Genomic DNA, 18,291 nt, shown 5'->3' with positions numbered 1-18,291 from the left:
AAAGCATTTCATGTTTTTTTTAACAGTGGCTAAATGCAATTTTTAAAAATGGATTTGTAGCCTTTTAAATAGTTGGAAAAGTAGTTAGAAATGCGTAACCATTTACATCTTATTCTGGTGAAAATCATTGGCTTCCTAGAATGTTTGTTTTTGCTTCACTTTGTGAGATATATTTCAAGAAAAAAAATTCTTCCCATTTCCTTTGAAAAAAATATATTTTAAAAAATCTTAATTTTATTTTGTGTATTTACAATTTTTTAGGATGAAATTTTGACTGTCATCCGAAGAGTAGATGATAATTGGGCAGAAGGAATGCTGGGGGATAAAATTGGAATATTCCCTATTCTGTATGTGGAGGTAAGGTCAGATTACCTTTGTGCTTCTTTGTTGAGAGAAAAGGCTTGATTGTTTTAACTTGTCATTTGATTTTTAGGGTGAAATTCTTTTGATGGTGAACACAAAATGCAGGATTTTTCTGTTGCCCTGAGACACACAACACACAAATAACACACACACACACACACTAATAGCTCTGTCACCACAAATGCACTTTTGAAAACTGTCACAGAGACTTTTCTGTGAAGGAGATACCGCCCATTTTAGTTGATCATTTTGAGAAATACGAATCAACAAAAACAAAACTTCAGTTTGAAAGTTTACCTTCAGTTACTATAGAATTGAATTCACACTTGCTTGAAACTGTACTTTTTTCTCTGCCGATTTCCAGTTCTATGACTGTCTAGTATACAGAATTCTTCTCCTCTGATCCAGGTAGTTGCTGGCTTTTTGAAGACGTAAGTTGCTAACCAAGCTAATCCTCTAATGGAATGATTTATTAAAAGTGAGCTTCTCCAGAAAAATTCTTATTCATAGCAGCCTTTGCATATATATCAAAGCTGCACTTGTAAGATATGACTGATTGCACCTGATAGTGCTGCAATTTGTGGAACCTCTGATTCACATTGCAGGGTCTCAACTTTCACTAGTATCTTGTGCCAATATTGATCATAATTCCGCCCTTTCCTGGACTGACAATCCCTACTCACGGTCACTCATGCCCTAGTCCAGCAATGGCAAACCTCTTTTGGCTTGCGTGCCATAAGTGGGGGGAGCGCAGGGGGGTCATGTGTGGGTGTGCCACACCCATAATGCAATGCACGACCACCCCAGTGCGCATGCATGCACAACAGGCGTGACCACCCCCCATTTTTACATGCTTTTTTCACCCTCCCCAGGCTCAGGAGGCTTTATAGGAGCCTGAGGAGGGCGAAAAGAGCCTCCCTCGCCCCCCCAGAAGCCTCTGAAGGCTTCAGGGACGGTCCAGAGGCTTCCCTGATGCCTTTGGAGCATTTAAAACGACCCTCCGAGCAAACCAGAAGTCACTTCCGGTTTGCTCGGAGGGTCGTTTTGAGCGTGCACGGGTGCCATAGGTTCGCCATCACTGCCCTAGTCACTTCCCGTCTTAACTATTGCAACACGCTCTACATGGGGCTGCCCTTGAAGAGCATCTGGAAGCTCCAGTCGGTGCAAAATGTAGCAGCCTGCATGGTTTTGTGCAGACCTCAGTGTGCACATACACCACCTCTCCTGCGGGAGTTGCATTGGTTGTCAATTTGCTGCCGGGTGCAATTCAAGGTGCTGGTTGTCACCTTTAAAGCCCTTCATGGCTTGGGAGCAGGTTATCTGAGGGACCGTCTCTTGCCGGTCACATCTATCCAACCCACCAGAGTGGGGAGGCAAGGAATGTTGCAGGTCCCATCCCCTAGGAAGATACATGTGGTGGAACCCAGAAGAAGGACCTTCTCCGTGGTGGCTCCCTCTCTCTGGACAGCATTCCCCCAGAGATTATAATGCCCCCCCTAACACTCATCCAGAAGGTGCTGAAGACCTGGTTCTGCCAGCAGTCCTGGGGAACGCAGAATGGGATGGAGCCCATTAAATGGCTCGTGTGATGTGTTGTTGCTGGAGGGGGGGTATTATATTATTTTATTAATTTATTATATGATTATTCTCTTTTATTAGCTTTATTGTTTTATATATGAGGGTTTTATATCCCTGTAAGCCGCCTTGGGTCACCATGTGCTAATAGGTGGCAATATAAATACCCTAAAATAAAAATTAAAAAAATAATGTTTAGTCAAACTGAATGCATAATTCCCACTCCACTCAGAAGTTTATTTCTATGGTGCATAAGGAAACATGCATGTAATAATGAAATGTGACAGATAAAGTGAATAGATTATCACAAGTTAATTATGTCCCAGTTTCTGACATCGGCAGTAAGGGCTTCTTAATGAATATACTACCTAAAGGTAAAGGTTCCCCTCGCACATATGTGCTAATCATTCCCAATTCTAGGGGTGGTGCTCATCTCCGTTTCATAGCCGAAGAGCCACCACTGTCCAAAGACGTCTCCATCGCCAGCATGACTAAATGCTGAAGGCGCATGGAAAACTGTTACCTTCCCACCAAAAGTGGTTCCTATTTTTCTACTTGCATTTTTTAACGTGCTTTCGAATTGCTAGGTTGGCAAAAGATGGGACAAGTACGAGGAACTCACTCCATTATGCAGTGCTAGGGATTCGAACCGTCAACCTTTCCGATCAACAAGCTCAGCATCTTAGCCACTGAGCCACCAGGTCCTTCATATACTACCTATGTTTATTATACTGAAACAGCAATTTTGTTTATTGTGGATTGCAACATATGTAGTAGAATGGTTAATATGTTGAAATGGAATGGAAAGATCTAATCATGATTTATTTACATTATATAAGATAACTTAAGGCCAATCACTCTAACTCATAGGGATGTTGTAAGTATAAAATGAGTGGAAAATCTACATGCACAGCCTTCATCTCATAACATGACAGTTACATGTAATAACATGTAAATAAATCTCTCAAAATAAGCCCTTCCCACTGTTGTAACCCATCCCTTGGAAATAAGTCACCACTCTCTTTGAAAGACCTGGAGGAAAATTTAAAAATAAAATAGCTGCCTGCATATTCACAACAGCAGTACAGTATTCAATATTATGCAAAGCACCATGGATATAAATTCTTTAGTGACAATAGCTATAATTTTTTAAATTATGTTTTAGCAACTGTTATTGAAACATTGACTGCTTATGGTGGTGTAATGGCTGATGATGTTCTATACTCGTAATGTTAGATGCAGGCAGTTTATTTGATTAAGTGATACACGGTGGGAATTCTCTTGGCTGTTATGCTCCTGTTAATCAATGCACTAGGACTAAACTAATTATTGTAAAGAAATCTTCAGGGGATTGTTCAGTCAAAAATATTCTGAGAATTAAGGTGTGAAGTCTACTATTCATTCTAACTTGTTTTGGCAATCTATAATGTCATTATGAAAGGAGGAACTTCACAAACAATTATAGTTCCTAGTTCATATTTTGCTTCTTTTAAGATCTGGGGAAGAAGCTGAAATGTTCAAGGCCCATCTTCTGTAGGATCCTATCATTTCCCATAGTGTCACCTTCCGTCCCATCAAAGATGCTTGGAAAGAGGTATAAAATGTTCTGGAAAATGTAACTTATGAGACAGAAATGTAACATACATTATTTTAATGTAAAATATGCATTATTTTCTTACATGGCCACATTCTCTTGAAAGTTATCATTACAACTTTTACTGCTCAAAAACCACAGTTTTGGGGACTACTGTAACAGAGTGGGGCAGGGGGAGGGACCATTCAATATTGAAATTCAACACAATGCAAGTACAAGGAATAAAGTCAAACTAGAATATGGTACTTTAAGAGAGCCAAGTAGAGGATTCCTATTGACCAGGAATAAAAATATTTAATAAGTCTGATTTTTTTCCCCATCTTATCTAAGTTTAAGATATTTTCGTTGAACCATAAACAATGTCCAATGGGCACCGAGGCATTCTCTTATTGGCAGTGTAACTCATAAATGTCACAATCTGCTTTTGAATAAATTCCCCAAACTGTACAGTGTTCACCGCCGTAAGATAGAATTTCCATTAGTAAAAGAAAATTTTCTTGAGCCATGTACAAAGTTATCGTATACCCTTGACTGAAGTTCGGTACACTCCTTCTATCTGGGATGGTCGCCCTCTTCCACCGAGCACACAGCTTCGGGAAGGACGCTCATGGAGTGGTGAGGGAGGGAGGGGACATCCGCCTAGCCAGCCAGATCAGCTGAATCAACCCTGGCAATCAATGGGGTGACAGATGTCTCAACCAGATCGCCCTCACATCCAAGGCAATATGATTAGGTCCAACATGCAGATTTGCAGAAGTGTCTATCAAACTGGGTGAATTGGATTTTTAACACACATACCATGTACAAAAAATAAGCTAAGGCTTAGTTGCTCCACTCATATTCATAATATTTAATTCTGAACACTAACTATTGTTCAAAAATGGACTAATATCAATCAGGTAATAGAAAATTTATATTAAATAAAAATATTTTATTGGTTGCTTTTTACCAAGATTTGTTTTAAACGATTATTTACAATGATAAATTGTACAATGGGACTGCCAACAAAGCTTAGTATTCGCACAGAAGATTCAACTAAATTAAGCCTGTAAATTCAAAAATGAGATCACTGGACTGTATTATAGGCACTTTGAAATAGCTGGATTATACTAGCTGTGAGTAAATCACATCTCAGCAATGTCAAGCTATGTTTTGTTGTGGTAGTTTAAGGTGAAGGAATTTAATAGTTTGCTCAAGGATTTTATGTCTCCCCTAAATGCCTACAGCCTGTCAAATATGGAATTAAAGGTATATTATTCAATATTATATATTCATAGAAAATAGTATTCTTGAGGAATATTCTCCACAAAAATCCAGGTTTCTACTTAGGTAAAATATTAACTGTAACATTTCTTGTCCAGGTATTATAATTGCTCTAGGGAAGAAGAAAAAAATATGTTGTTCTCTGCCAGGGGATTAGGGCTTACTGTTGCTATATGCATTATTTATTTTCTTTTTACAAACTCATAGATGCTATCCTGTCTTAAACACTGACTGCTTTGATATGCATTCTTTTGGAATTTACTTATAAGCAACTTTCCTGGTAAATAACAGAGAGGCAATATGTAAAGATCATAGTAAATACATATTGTTTGATATTGGGGGAAATAATGGTTATGTCAGAGTTTCTACAAATATTGATATAAGAATGTAAAAATTAAAATGAGGAGAAACTTCCTGACAGTTAGAACAATTAATCAGTGGAACAGCTTGCCTTCAGAAGTTGTGAATGCCTCAACACTGGAAGTCTTTAAGAAGATGCTGGATAGCCATTTGTCTGAAACGGTATAGGGCAGCGATGGCAAACCTTTTTTGGCTCGCGTGCCACAAGTGGGGGGAGCACAGGGGGGTCGTGTGCGGGCGTGCCACACCCATAATGCAATGCTCAATCCCCCAGTGCGCATGCGTGCACAACGTGCGACACCCCCCATTTTTACGTGCTTTTTTCGCCCTCCCCAGGCTCCAGAGGCTTTATAGGAGCCTGGGGAGGGCGAAAAGAGCCTCCCTGCCCCTCCGGAGGCTTCAGGGACCGTCCGGAGGCTTCCCTGAAGCCTTCGGAGCGCTCAAAAGGATCCTCCGAGCAAACCGGAAGTGACTTCCGGTTTGCTCGGAGGGTTGTTTTAAGCGTTCCGAAGGCTTCCGGACAGTCCCTGAAGCCTCCAGAGGCCCTCTGGGGGGGCAGGGGAGGCTCTTTTCGCCCTCCCCAGGCTCCTATAAAGCCTCTGGAGCCTGGGGAGGGCAAAAAATGGCTTTTAAAAAGGTGAACTCAGCTGGCCAACGTGCGCATGCCATCACTGCTTTAAACTTTCTAAAATCAAAATCTTTAGCTTTTGGCTAAAGGCTTTCCAGGCCACAGTTGCTATTTGTTCCTTAAAACATGAACTGTACTGTAGGAACAGCAAATTTTGAACCAGCACATTTTGGGGAAATAATCCAGATTCAAAAATGGAAAATCTCCAGATCTGGTGACCCCTAAATCCCACAGCTTGCTAGGACTAAGCCAAAGATTTTTCTTCCCCATTCGGAGTCCAACAGCCTCTCTCTCTCTCTCAATTGCAAAAGAACCTTGATAGGATCACTTGGACAGTCAAGGGCAGATATGTACAACTCTTATCAGTGTTACCCATGATGGAATCGTCTCTACCTATATCCATAATTCCATTTCTTACGTCAGAACAGCCCCAGATTATACAATTCAGCCCCCAGAGGTTTTCTGAAATAGCCAGGTCTTCCCAGGTTGCCAGGAGATTATGAGTGATCATCCTTTTTTTAAAATAAAAACAATTTCAAACATTTATTTATGTATTCATTTAATTTATATACTGCCCATCTCACTTTGAAAGTGACTCCTTTGAAAGCCACATGTATGGTACATGAATTGTTTGTTTTAAACTGTTTATAGATGACATATATACTTCTCAACTCCTATATTAAAACATATTGTGATTTTATTAAATCTATAAATTACTTTAAACTTTGGTCCAAAGCTACCCATCCACTGAGCTGGAGATATATGGATAGTTCTCACAGCATGGATAGTTGTCCATTCTAGTTTCACCAGAAAAAAACAAATCAACATTTCTTTATTAATATGCTTTGATCTTTAAATGATAGGGAAAATCTGTACTCCATGGGCTTCTATATTGGGGAGATTGTATCATTTCCAATAATACTACAAGATCAACTAATCTACTGTAATGTCTCTCTAGTACTTGTATTCTTAACATAATATTGTATTTGTTTCATTTTTTAAATAATCCTGAGCTTGAAAAGAAAACAACTCAGTTCCAAGGGTCCAATTTATTTGAATCTTCTACCAATGAAAAGAAAGACATGATGATTGTACGATTGAGCTGCATACTATTCTGTACTGTATGTACGATTGAGCTGCATACTATTCTGTACTGTATGTATTGATTTAGACTAGCAAATGCAGGACATTTCACAAAATGTTCATTCAGTTTCCATTGCAATAATTTTATTCTATAATATCAAGATATATAGTGTAATGCATATAGTGTAATGCTTACAGACCTTGCTTCAGGAAAAGAATAAATACAATTAATTGGCTTTAACATATTAATTTCCTGTTAGATTGTGACAATGAATAAAAGCCCAGATTCTTTGCTAGTTATTTATGCTCAAAAAGTGAATCATACATTTTTATACTTACACAACATTTTTATTTTTATATTTACGTGAGTATTCTGATGCTAGTCTTCAATACTCGGCATGTACATTTTATACAATAATACAATACGATAGCAGAGTTGGAAGGGATCTTGGAGGTCTTCTAGTCCAACCCCCTGCCTAGGCAGGAAACCCTATACCAGTGATGGCGAACCTATGGCACAAGTGGCACGCGGAGCCATTTGTCAGGGCACGCGAGGCGCTCCCCTGTCAGCTGGCCAGCTGAGTTCACCTTTTTAAAAGCTATTTTTTGCCTTCTCCAGGCTCCAGAGGCTTTATAGGAGCCTGGGAAGGGCGAAAAGAGCCTCCCCCGCCCCCCCCAGAGGCTTCAGGGACCGTCCCTGAAGCCTTCAGAACGCTTAAAACCACCCTCCGAGCAAACCAGAAGTGACTTCCAGGTTGCTCGGAGGGTCATTTTAAGCATTCCGAAGGCTTCAGGGACCGTCCGGAGGCTTACCTGACGCCTTCGGAGCGCTTAAAACCACCCTCCGAGCAAACTGGAAGTGACTTCTGGGTTGCTTGGAGGGTCGTTTTAAGCGTTCCGAAGGCTTCAGGGACCGTCCGAGGCTTCCCTGCCGCATTCGGAGCGCTTAAAACCACCCTCCGAGCAACCCGGAAGTCACTTCCGGTTTGCTTGGAGGGTGGTTTTAAGCGCTCCGAAGGCTTCAGGGAGCGTCCAGGCTTCCCTGATGCCTTCGGGCCGCTTAAAACCATCCTCCGAGCAACCCGGAAGTCACTTCCGGTTTGCTCGGAGGGTGGTTTTAAGGGCTCCCAAGGCTTCATTGAAGCCTCTGGACGGTCCCTGAAGCCTCCGGAAGGCCTCCGGGGGGTCAGGGGAGGCTCCTTTCGCCCTCCCCAGGCTCCTATAAAGCCCCTGGAGCCTGGGGAGGGCGAAAAAAGCATGTAAAAATGGGGGTCGCGCGTTGTGCGCGCATGCGCACTGGGGGGGTCGCGCGTTGCATTATGGGTGCGGCATGCCTGCACTCGACCCCCCTGTGCTCCCCCCACTTGTGGCACATGAGCCAAAAAAGGTTCGCCATCACTGATCTATTGCAATAGTCAACCTGGGAAATGATTAAGATATGAGTAACCATGAATAAAGTTTCCCAATCCAGGAACATGCAAATTTGCATGGATTTGTGCAAGGAATTCCTGGACACAGTTGCCAACTGTTCTTTAAAACATGAACTGTAAAGACCACCAAATTTTGAATCAACACTGTTTGGAGAAAAATATATTTCATGGGATCTACAAAAGAAATTGTCTTTTAAAGTTGTGCCTTTAAAATTAAAAGGGAAATACTAAGGATAATCTTAAAGAATGAGCTGGATATTTTTTTCCTATTGGATTTACAAGGGAGGGAAGGAGGAAAGGAGGAAGAAAATCTTCTCTTTATATATCTTTGTATATTTAGGATTTGCATGAAGTAATGTCTCATTACGTGATGGAACTGTAAATTTTGCACTGTAGTAGAGTTATCGCTCTGTAATGCCCCTTTCTCTTTGTTAATGTATAATGCATGTATGACAGGACTGCTCTAACTCAATAAGTAATAACTTCAGTTTTTTCAAAAGAAAACTAATTCATCAGTGGGTTTTTTGATCATTGAACGAACTGCTTCTGTTAATGAAACATCTATGTGACAGAATATTTTCATTTTATTTTATTTTAATTCAATAGCATAGCCACTGTGTTTTGTTCTCTGCTTCTAAGAGAGAAGTCTGATAATCCCATATATATTTACCTAACAGTAAGTTCTACTTCAATTTAAGTGAACTGAAAAAAACAACATTACATTGATCTGTGCAAGTTAAAGTACTAGCAAAATTTCATTCTTATGCTGATTGGCTTCTACTGTTTATTCTCTCATTTGATGATGGAATTTGAATTGTATAGATATTCAAAGATAACACCTTTGTAATGCCCTCCCCCCCCTCTTTTTCTATTTCTTCTTTTAGCTCAATGAATCAGCTAAGCAACTTATTGAAATGGACAAGACCAATGTAGCAGCTGCATCTGGCAGTGACGTCCCTTTGCCAGTTGACACTAACCTGGCAGTAAGCACAGTCCAGTGCTGCACACTGAACAATGCTGGAGCAGTCAGTGCCATTCAGCGACATATTGATGGCAAGAAGAATGCCAAGAAGCGCCACTCCTTCACTGCTCTCAGTATGACCCACAAGTCCTCCCAGGCCTTGAATAATAGGCATTCCATGGAGATTAGTGCTCCTGTTCTGATAAGTTCAAGTGACCCCCGGGCTGCAGCCAGAATTGGAGATGTGGCTCATCTCTCCACCAGTGCACCTGTCCAGGTAAACTTTTAATTAACCACAATACTCAGTCAACAATAGGGGAGACCAGGTAGAAATGAATTCGTGTGCATTGGCTATTAAATTACAATAGGTGGCAGAAGTCTCCAAAATAACATTACTATTACTACTACTACTATTCTTCTCCTCCTCCTCTTCCTCCTCCTCCTTCTCCTCCTTCTACTACTACTACTACTACTACTACTACTACTACTACTACTGTCTATAAAAAAGAACAAAAAATATAAATCCATTAAGGAGAAAAAAGATGAAATAACTCAATTCTATAATTTCTTTTCATTTGTACTGCTATGAACTCTTTCCCATTTCCCCCCAGAAGCAAAATCATCATATGCTGATCGTCCCATAGAAAAAGGCAAACAGCGAAAACATTTTTCAGGAATTGCCTTGAGGAAAGAGTTGGCTTTGGCTTAGATAACTTATTGAGGATTTCTCTGTGTGGTGTTTTTTTCATGTGATGCATGCAACATGATAGGATTTCGCAGTATGGTTTTTCTCTGCTCTAAACCTCTTCTTAAAAGGGTTTTTTATTCATTTAATACTCTCGCTTCACCAATATATGAGTTGAACTCAATGCACTTGTTAGCCTGTATTATCTATACATTAAAAATTCTGTAATATTGTTGAATCGTAACACTAACATTGTGGTTCACCAGCCCCATTTAACTGTGTTCTTCTTGAGGTCTTTGTGCATTATGTTTACAGGACTGGTATCTGTTCAAATAATCATCATATTTCAATGAAAATATTCTCAGATAAGCAAGCAGTTGGGGATACTTCCTAGAAAACTCCTTTGGCTCTGTACATCTGAGTGACACAAATCTGTTTTAAAAAATATGTTGCAAGAAAATGTTTTCTGTTGGTTGATTAAATACTATACTTCGGGACATTTTTGGAGACTGAGCAAATGCAAATGTCTTTTCTCAAAATCTGAGAGCTAATATTAGCATCAAAGGCTTTCTGCTTCTATTTCCTTGTTCTATCATTAATGGCTTTTAAGCATATAAAAAAGTTTTGTGTTGAGTTTCAGTGGGAATGGTATGGATTTGTTTTGACTTTATTCTTTAATTGGTATTTTAGTTATTACACGTATTTGTTGCTTTGTTTTTAATTATATGAGATGGTGGGTGGATGGATGGATGGATGGATGGATGGATGGATGGATGGATGGATGTGTCAGACCTGGAAGCTATCTTTTATATTTGGGCCTTCAGGCCTGCCACATTTTCTACTATGGGAAAATGGAAGGGGGGGACTATATAAAATGTGGGTGAGATATAGTCAAAATAACATTCTCTTCTTAGAGAGTCAAGGCCATCTTGCCCTGCAGCTGCAATGGGGTGACTGGGAGGCATCTCCAGTTTTGGATGGTGCCCGATTGGATCATATGATGGACATGTGGCTGCTGAGCAGGGACTTGAACTTTCTTTTGGGTGGGGAAATTTTCAGATTCGGGTTTTCCCAGATGTGCCAATATGATATCTCTTATAAAATGGATCTTTGAGGAACCTCAAGCCTCGGAGTCGTCTTTCGTTGGAGGTGTTACTTAGAACCCTGACATTAACCTGAATCTCCTTTAACAACTCTACCAGCTCCCCCAAACTCCAGGGTGCTGTCCGGGGTCCTGAACCCCAGCGTCAATCCAACCTAGGGCAGCGCAAAGACTCAGGGAAGGTGGAGGGGACAGGATGATAGGTAGATAATGCTTTTATTTAAGTGCACGATATAGTGGTTAAAGTGCTGGACTTGCAGTAGCGAAGTCCAGATTCTGGTCCTCCCCAGGAACAGAAGACAGATGAGTGATCTTGGGCTACCTCTGAAGCCTAATTAGTTTCAGTCTCTACAATAAGCCAGTTGTTAAACAAAGTTTCGTGGTAAAAGACAAGGTAAGTATGATGCCAAAGTCAGGAAACAAATGCTAAGAAAAAGAACTTTTTAAATAAATATTTTCAAACCTTTTCATATATATATATTACAGATGTGCAGATTTGAAAGCAAAAAAGATGTTTTCTAGCCTGTGGGGCCATAAACAGCATATTTCTAGAACTCCTTGAATCAAATATAAGATTTCCCACGATTCTGCAACTGCTGCAGAAGGATAATCATGGAATTAGGGGAAAAGATGCAGCATCTGTAAGCGTTATAGTTCAAAACATCTGGAACATATAGATGCCTACAGTACTTTTGATTTGTATGAAAACAAAATTAAGATTATTATTAATTTGATTAATGTCTTATTATAATGATTGTTATTGCTGCTGCTACAGTACTATTACTTTTGTAGTACTTTTAAAAGCTGATATAAATGACATAAAACCTTTATTTTCTTTTATATATATATATATCATATAAAAATTCCATTTTTAGTTAAACGGTGTGTTGTCAGGATACAGATATTTTTAGGAAATAATAATCAAAGGGTTTACAACAGTATTCATTACATTGGTATTAATTCTATAATAATAATAATAATAATAATAATAATAATAATAATAATAATAATAATAATAATAATATCTTGTCCATTTTAACAAACTTCCCTTGTTCTTTTCTTATAGCCACATCTTTCTAATTTCTGTTTTTATTAGCTACCAATTGATAAAATAAGTCCCATGTCAAAAAGTATTCAGTTTCTTCCTTTTCCTTAATTTTAAGTGTTGGTCTATCCATTTCTGCACGTTCCATTTTTTAAAAAATCACATTTTCATCTGTAGGGCTTTCTTCACTCTTCCATTGTTGTGAAAATACAAAATCTTTCTCTGTGTGTCTGCCAGTGGTGGGTTCCTACTGGTTCGGATAAAATGGTAGTAGTTTGGTGGCCTGAGTCGCTAGAACCAGCAGCGACCCAGGATTGCCACGCTGTCGAACCAGTTCTCCCAGAGGCGCCAGAGGTGCTGCCATCTTGTTTTTTGTTTTGGCGCAAGAGCAGAGCAATTTTTATTGCTCTGTGCATGGACGCACAGCACGCATCAAGCGTGCACACGCAAAGCGCCCACGAGCAAACCAGCAGTAGTGACTGCCAGAACCCACTCCTGGTGTGTGTGTGTGTGTGTGTGTGTGTGTGAGAGAGAGAGAGAGAGAGAGAGAGAGAGAGAGAGAGGGAGGGAGGGAGAGAGAGAGAAAGAGAGAGAGAGAGAGAGAGAGGAGAGAGAGAGAGAGAGAGAGAGAGAGAGAGAGAGAGAGAGAGAGAGAGAGAGAGAGAGATCTCAACATTAGCAGGAAGACTTAATACTCCCAACCTTGCTTGTAGTTATATAAGTCTGTGTTACATGCCTGTGCTGAATTCTGTAGGACTTATTTCTGGGTACTGAGGTGATGATATTTAGAATAAGAGAGTTGGAATGGATCTTGGAGGTCTTCTAGTCCATCCCCTTGGTCAGGCAGGAAACCCTATACCATTTCAGACAAATAGTTGTCCAATCTCTTCTTAATTTGTAATGTTTTTTTTCCCTATATAGGAAACAATTCCTATATTATTATGCATTTACCTATATTATTATATAGACCAATATGCATTGAGTAAGAAAGCTTTTTAAAACTTTAATGAAAATATAGAAGTATGCAGTGAGCCAAGACTGTGATACAGGGACTCCTTTTAGCCAAGCGAAAAGGTTTGCATAAACTGAAAATGGCTTTAAATTGCCCTCCCATATATACAGTGATGCACGGCCAATAGGAGCTTTTATATGTTCTTTTGCAAAATGCTTTTATGGCTCCCCTAGCTTTAAAATGCAAATTGTGGTGTAGAAAGCTGCTGTTAGAAGTGGGATAATAAAATAAAATCCTCCTAAGGGAGCAAAATCAAGTTTACAAAAAAAATAAAGGGTGCATATTTTCTTTATGCAATCATAATTACTCAAAGATACAACCCTATGGAGAAAGGCTGATCTTGTTTTATAAAGAACCAACAGCAGCCATTTTGTAAGACTGTGGGGTTTTTTAAAAGGAGCTATAAATACTATTCCCACTGTGTAATCAGTGGGTCCAGACTTAATGTTTTACTGTTTAGTAAGTAGAATGTCTGGGTAAAAAAACTCACTGTAACTATCCCTTAATATCACATCTCCCTGGAACGCAACAAAGGAAAATCTATAGATCTCTTCCAAATCCTGTTGCAGGGACAAAAACACAAGCTTGGTTCACTAATAAACCTTATTACCTAAGGAATATTTTCCTGTGGTAGAATGTGATAATTAGAACCATATGAAAGGCCATCCAAATTTGACCCAACCTTGCCATTCTATATTCACATATGTATGACAATTTCCCACCCGTGGTAGCAACTTACCACGGGTGGGAAATTCCATCTTTGATGGAAAATTATACCAAAAAAAAAAACGCTTAATTGTCGTTCTCAAAATGAATGGGGTATTGTGTTACAGGACAATAATGGAAAGCAGGAGGACGCCAGTGAATTCTAAGCAGTGAGAGCTGGTTGTGGAATTTCCCCATAAAGGCAATTTATTAATCAAAGCTGTGATTATAAGGTCAGTTTAGTTTATATAGTCTCTGCTGTAACTTAGAAGTTGATCCTAAATTCAAGAGTTGATTACCTCCAACGTGTGCAGTTTCCTAAGCAGATCTCTTTGTGCTCCTATAGAATTAATTCTCACCAAACCTGCTGCCTGGGGTAAGAGTATGTATGTGTGAATGTATGCACACATATACACATGCATACAGATACATACACCATGTCCAACCACAATTGAGCCCAAAATTGCTAAATGAGATAGTTGTTAAATGAATTTTTCCCCATTTTACGACCTTTCTGCCAAAGTGGTTAAGTGAATCACTGCAGTTGTTAAATTAGTAACACACTTTGTGCACAGTCACTCATGCCCTCGTCCTTTCTCGCCTGGACTACTGCAATGCTCTCTACATGGGACTGCCCTTGAAGAGCACCCGGAGGCTTCAGCTGGTCCAAAATGCAGCCGCGCGGGTTGTCATGGGGGTACCTAGGTGCTCCCATGTTACACCCCTTTTAGGCGGCCTGCACTGGTTGCCTGTTGTTTTCCGGGTGCGATTCAAGGTATTAATTACGGTGGGAGGCCTGCAAGACCACCTACTGCCACCAGTAGCCTCCCACCGTCCAGTACAATCCCACAGAGTTGGCCTCCTCAGGGTGCCGTCGGCCAGGCACTGTCGGCTGGTGACCCCCAGGGGGAGAGCCTTCTCTGTGGGAGCGCCTTCCCTCTGGAATGAGCTGCCCCTGGAGCTCCGCATAATCCCTGACCTCCGGTCCTTCTGACGCGCCCTAAAAAGTTGGCTTTTCCAGCAAGCCAGCCTGGCCTGTTAATTTTAATTTTAACTTATTTTAAATGTATTGTTTTTTTAAAAAATCGGTTTGTTTTTTTGGAAATGGATTTAATCTTTTTTAACTTTTGAGATGTGTGTTTTTTAATGTTGTACGCCACCCTGAGTCCTTTTGGAGAAGGGCGGCATATAAATCCAAATAAACCAAACCAAACCAAGCCAACCACTTGTTAAGTGAATCTGGCTTCCCCATTGACTTTGTTTGTCAGAAGATTTTAAAAGGTTATCACAGGACTCCAGGACACTGCAACGGTCATAAATATGAATCAACTGCCAAGTGCCTGATTTTTTAATCACATAACCATGAAGATGTTGAAATGGTCAGGAAATGTGAAAAACAATCATGTCCCTTTTTTCAATGCTATCGTAACTTCAAAGTCATTAAATGTTGTAAGTCGAGAACTACTTCTATACATCCTTAGAGACAGCCATGCTCTAATCGCCTCCAGGTTTCATTGTTGCAATGCGCTCTACATGGGGTTGCCCTTGAAGAATATTTGGAAGCTTCAGCTGGTTATTTATCTTTTAATGTGGATTTGTTTATATGTCAATATCTGAAATATAAAAAGAAATATACATATAAAAACAAATATATAAATCCAAAGCAAAAAGAAAAGAATAGCCACCTCAGTAATGGAGCCGTTGAAGCATGTCCTTAGTTATCTGGGAATCCCAGGCCTAATAATAATAACCTGGTCTTGAGGGACTTCTGGAATATCAAAATCTAATCTAATATAATTTCAGGGAAAAATAAAGTTTCATTAGGTGGGCACCTCAGTAGAGATTGCACTTCTCCTGGGACCCACAAAATCTAGGTTTCTAGTTGAAGGTACCTGCAGCATGCCTTCTCAGCCATCTCCAATGGGATGGGCTGATGTAACTGAGGGGAGGAAGTCCTTGAAATAGCCCAGTTTCATGCCATGAAGGGCTTCACAAGTTAAAGCAACACCTTGAATTGGGCCTGGAAGTAAAATGGCAGCCGATGTAGCCCATGGAACACAACTTTTTATATTTGTTGCTTTATTTGTTTGTTGAATGTCATACAGAATTGCAGCTGTACAAATTGGATGGATGGATATGCAAAAACAGTAAAAAAGATAGGTGCATTGCTAGCATTAAGCATACTTAAGGTATTGATCTCATTGGGAACAAATCCTCCAAATATCCCTTTTAAAACAGTGGAGCTGTCCATTCTTTTTTTTCTCCCTATTTTTTCTATTCTTTTTTTAAAGTTTATTTTCATTATATTAAAAAAAATAATGAAAATATATTTTTTAAAAGCAGTGGAGTTCCCTCTGTCCCTTGCCAAAAACATTAGCCATAATTGACTTGGCTTGGCATCACTTGGCATCGCAGTGTTCCTCCATCTTCCCTCCAATCTCTACATCTTCATTTTTCTTCATCTTGGCCTTCCAAACCACAATTCATCACCAGCCAAATCCACAGTATGGTTGCCTCATAGTTTTTTATGCTGCATATTGGTCAAGCTACCAATCTACTTCAAAAAGATAAACTATTTTCCCTAGCCCGCTAGCTCCTTTCTTCTTTCCCTTGTCTCCCTCGCCACATCCAAAGCCAATTGTGTATATATATACCACATAGTTGCCTTGTGGTAATATCAGCAGCCAATTAATTAATTAATTTCTGAATTAACTCTCTGCCTCTTCTCCCAAGCTAACTTTTTATCCCTTCATCTTATCTCTCTTCCCACTGCATGGTCTTTAAATTATAACCGGGACAACAAGAATAGAATAACAGCGTTGGAAGGGACCTTGGGGGTATTCTAGTCCAACCCCCTGCTCAGGCAGGAAACCCTACACCACTTCAGACAAATGGTTATGCAACATCTTCTTAAAAACTTCCAGTTTTGGAGCGTTCACAACTTCTGGAGGCAAGTTGTTCCACTGATTAATTGTTCTGTCAGGAATTTTTTCCTTAGTTCTAAGTTGCTTTTCTCCTTGATTAGTTTCCACCCATTGCTTCTTGTTCTACCCTTAGGTGCTTTGGAGAATAATTCGACTCCCTCTTCTTTGTGGCAACCCCTGAGATATCAGATCACTGCTATCATGTCTCCCCTAGTTCTTCTTTTCATTAAACTAGAAATACCCTGCAACCATTCTTCATATGGTTTAGTCTCCAGTCCCCTAATCATCTTTGTTGCTCTTCTCTGCCCTCTTTCTATAATCTCTATATCTTTTTTACATTGTGGCAACCAGAACTGAATGCAGTATTCCAAGTGTGGCCTTACCACATGAAGGAGAGCTTCTGTCCAAGATCTGCGGCTGTAACTACCATGGTCACATCTCTAATTTGCTTAAGACCTTTTACCATCGTTCCCTTGAACACTTTTTTCGTAACTTTTGGTTGCATTTGTGTTTACTCTTTATTGCAGAATTCTATACACACTAATGAACAAAATCACTATAAGTGCGGTTTTCAAATAGATGAAACAAAACTATTGTAGTTATGTATCTTTTGAGGATAATGTTGTAATTGTTGCTTGAAATGAGATGCTTTATTAAAGCATTTTCTGAATATGCAAACTAAATAAATACAAAGTCCAACAGGATTTATGTTTACTAAGAGACACTGCAGGAACCAGTTGGTTACTTTATTGGTTAAATAGTTTGTAAAATATACTTGCATTTCATCAAAGATTGACAATTTATAAAATAATAATCCTAATCCTAATTAATTAATATTAATTAAATTAATTAATATTAATTAAATTAATTAATATTAATCAGTAATATTATTCCTATGCAAAAGTTGGTGTATTAGAATTAGATCCTCTTGAAATTAGTCAGATAGATTCAGAACTTACATATTTAAAATTTTCTGTACATAGATATTTATAAAATGAACAAGAAATTAACTTGCAAAATACATGTAGCACTATTACTTTAAATAACTATGTTTAATATTCTACCGCATAATGTTAACATCTCAGAAAGAATCTGCATTTAGAGCTACTGCTGTGCTAAGTATCCAAAACTACAAAGATTATTCTTCAAGTCTCAACAGTTCCCTGCTTGTCAGTAATAAGCACATACATTTCTTGTGCTGTTATAAATGCGTCTGAAAACAAGTAGTATTCCTAAGCCTTTTTATCATCTGAATAGCATGAAACTAATGGATTCTAATTTCTATAGACACAAAAAAACACAAGAATAGCTTCCAGCAGCACTAGGAAGCAAGGGAGTTAGTGGCAGATTTTGCTAATGTTTGTTTTTTGTAGAAACCTGTATTGTCTTGATCAGTATGTGCCCTGCCTCAACCTAATTTGCATTTAGCACATTTGATGCCCAGTGATTGAATGCAGCCATAAATTTTAAATATGGCCTTCTAAATTGTGTCTGTATGTCACATCGAGTGTTCTTATAGGCTAGTTAAATTGATTTGTATTGAGAATATAATGCAGCTGCA

General features: G+C 39.3%; 1 protein-coding gene across 2 annotated transcripts in view; it reads left to right on the top strand.

The window, feature by feature from the left end:
• The window catches only part of SH3RF3 (SH3 domain containing ring finger 3), a 193,127-nt gene that overhangs the window by 133,042 nt on the left and 41,794 nt on the right, over nucleotides 1-18,291 (top strand). For both annotated transcript variants that reach the window (XM_081947955.1, XM_081947956.1), the window contains exons 3-4: nucleotides 262-357; nucleotides 9,181-9,534. In XM_081947955.1, the coding sequence (XP_081804081.1) occupies nucleotides 313-357; nucleotides 9,181-9,534 (399 nt within the window). In that variant the 5' untranslated portion in view covers nucleotides 262-312. The remainder of the gene's footprint in view (nucleotides 1-261; nucleotides 358-9,180; nucleotides 9,535-18,291) is intronic.

This window comes from Natrix helvetica, assembly GCF_964273705.1.
Source record: "Natrix helvetica genome assembly, chromosome: 3".
Lineage (NCBI taxonomy): Eukaryota > Metazoa > Chordata > Lepidosauria > Squamata > Natricidae > Natrix > Natrix helvetica.
This window is presented reverse-complemented; position numbering and strand designations above follow the sequence as displayed.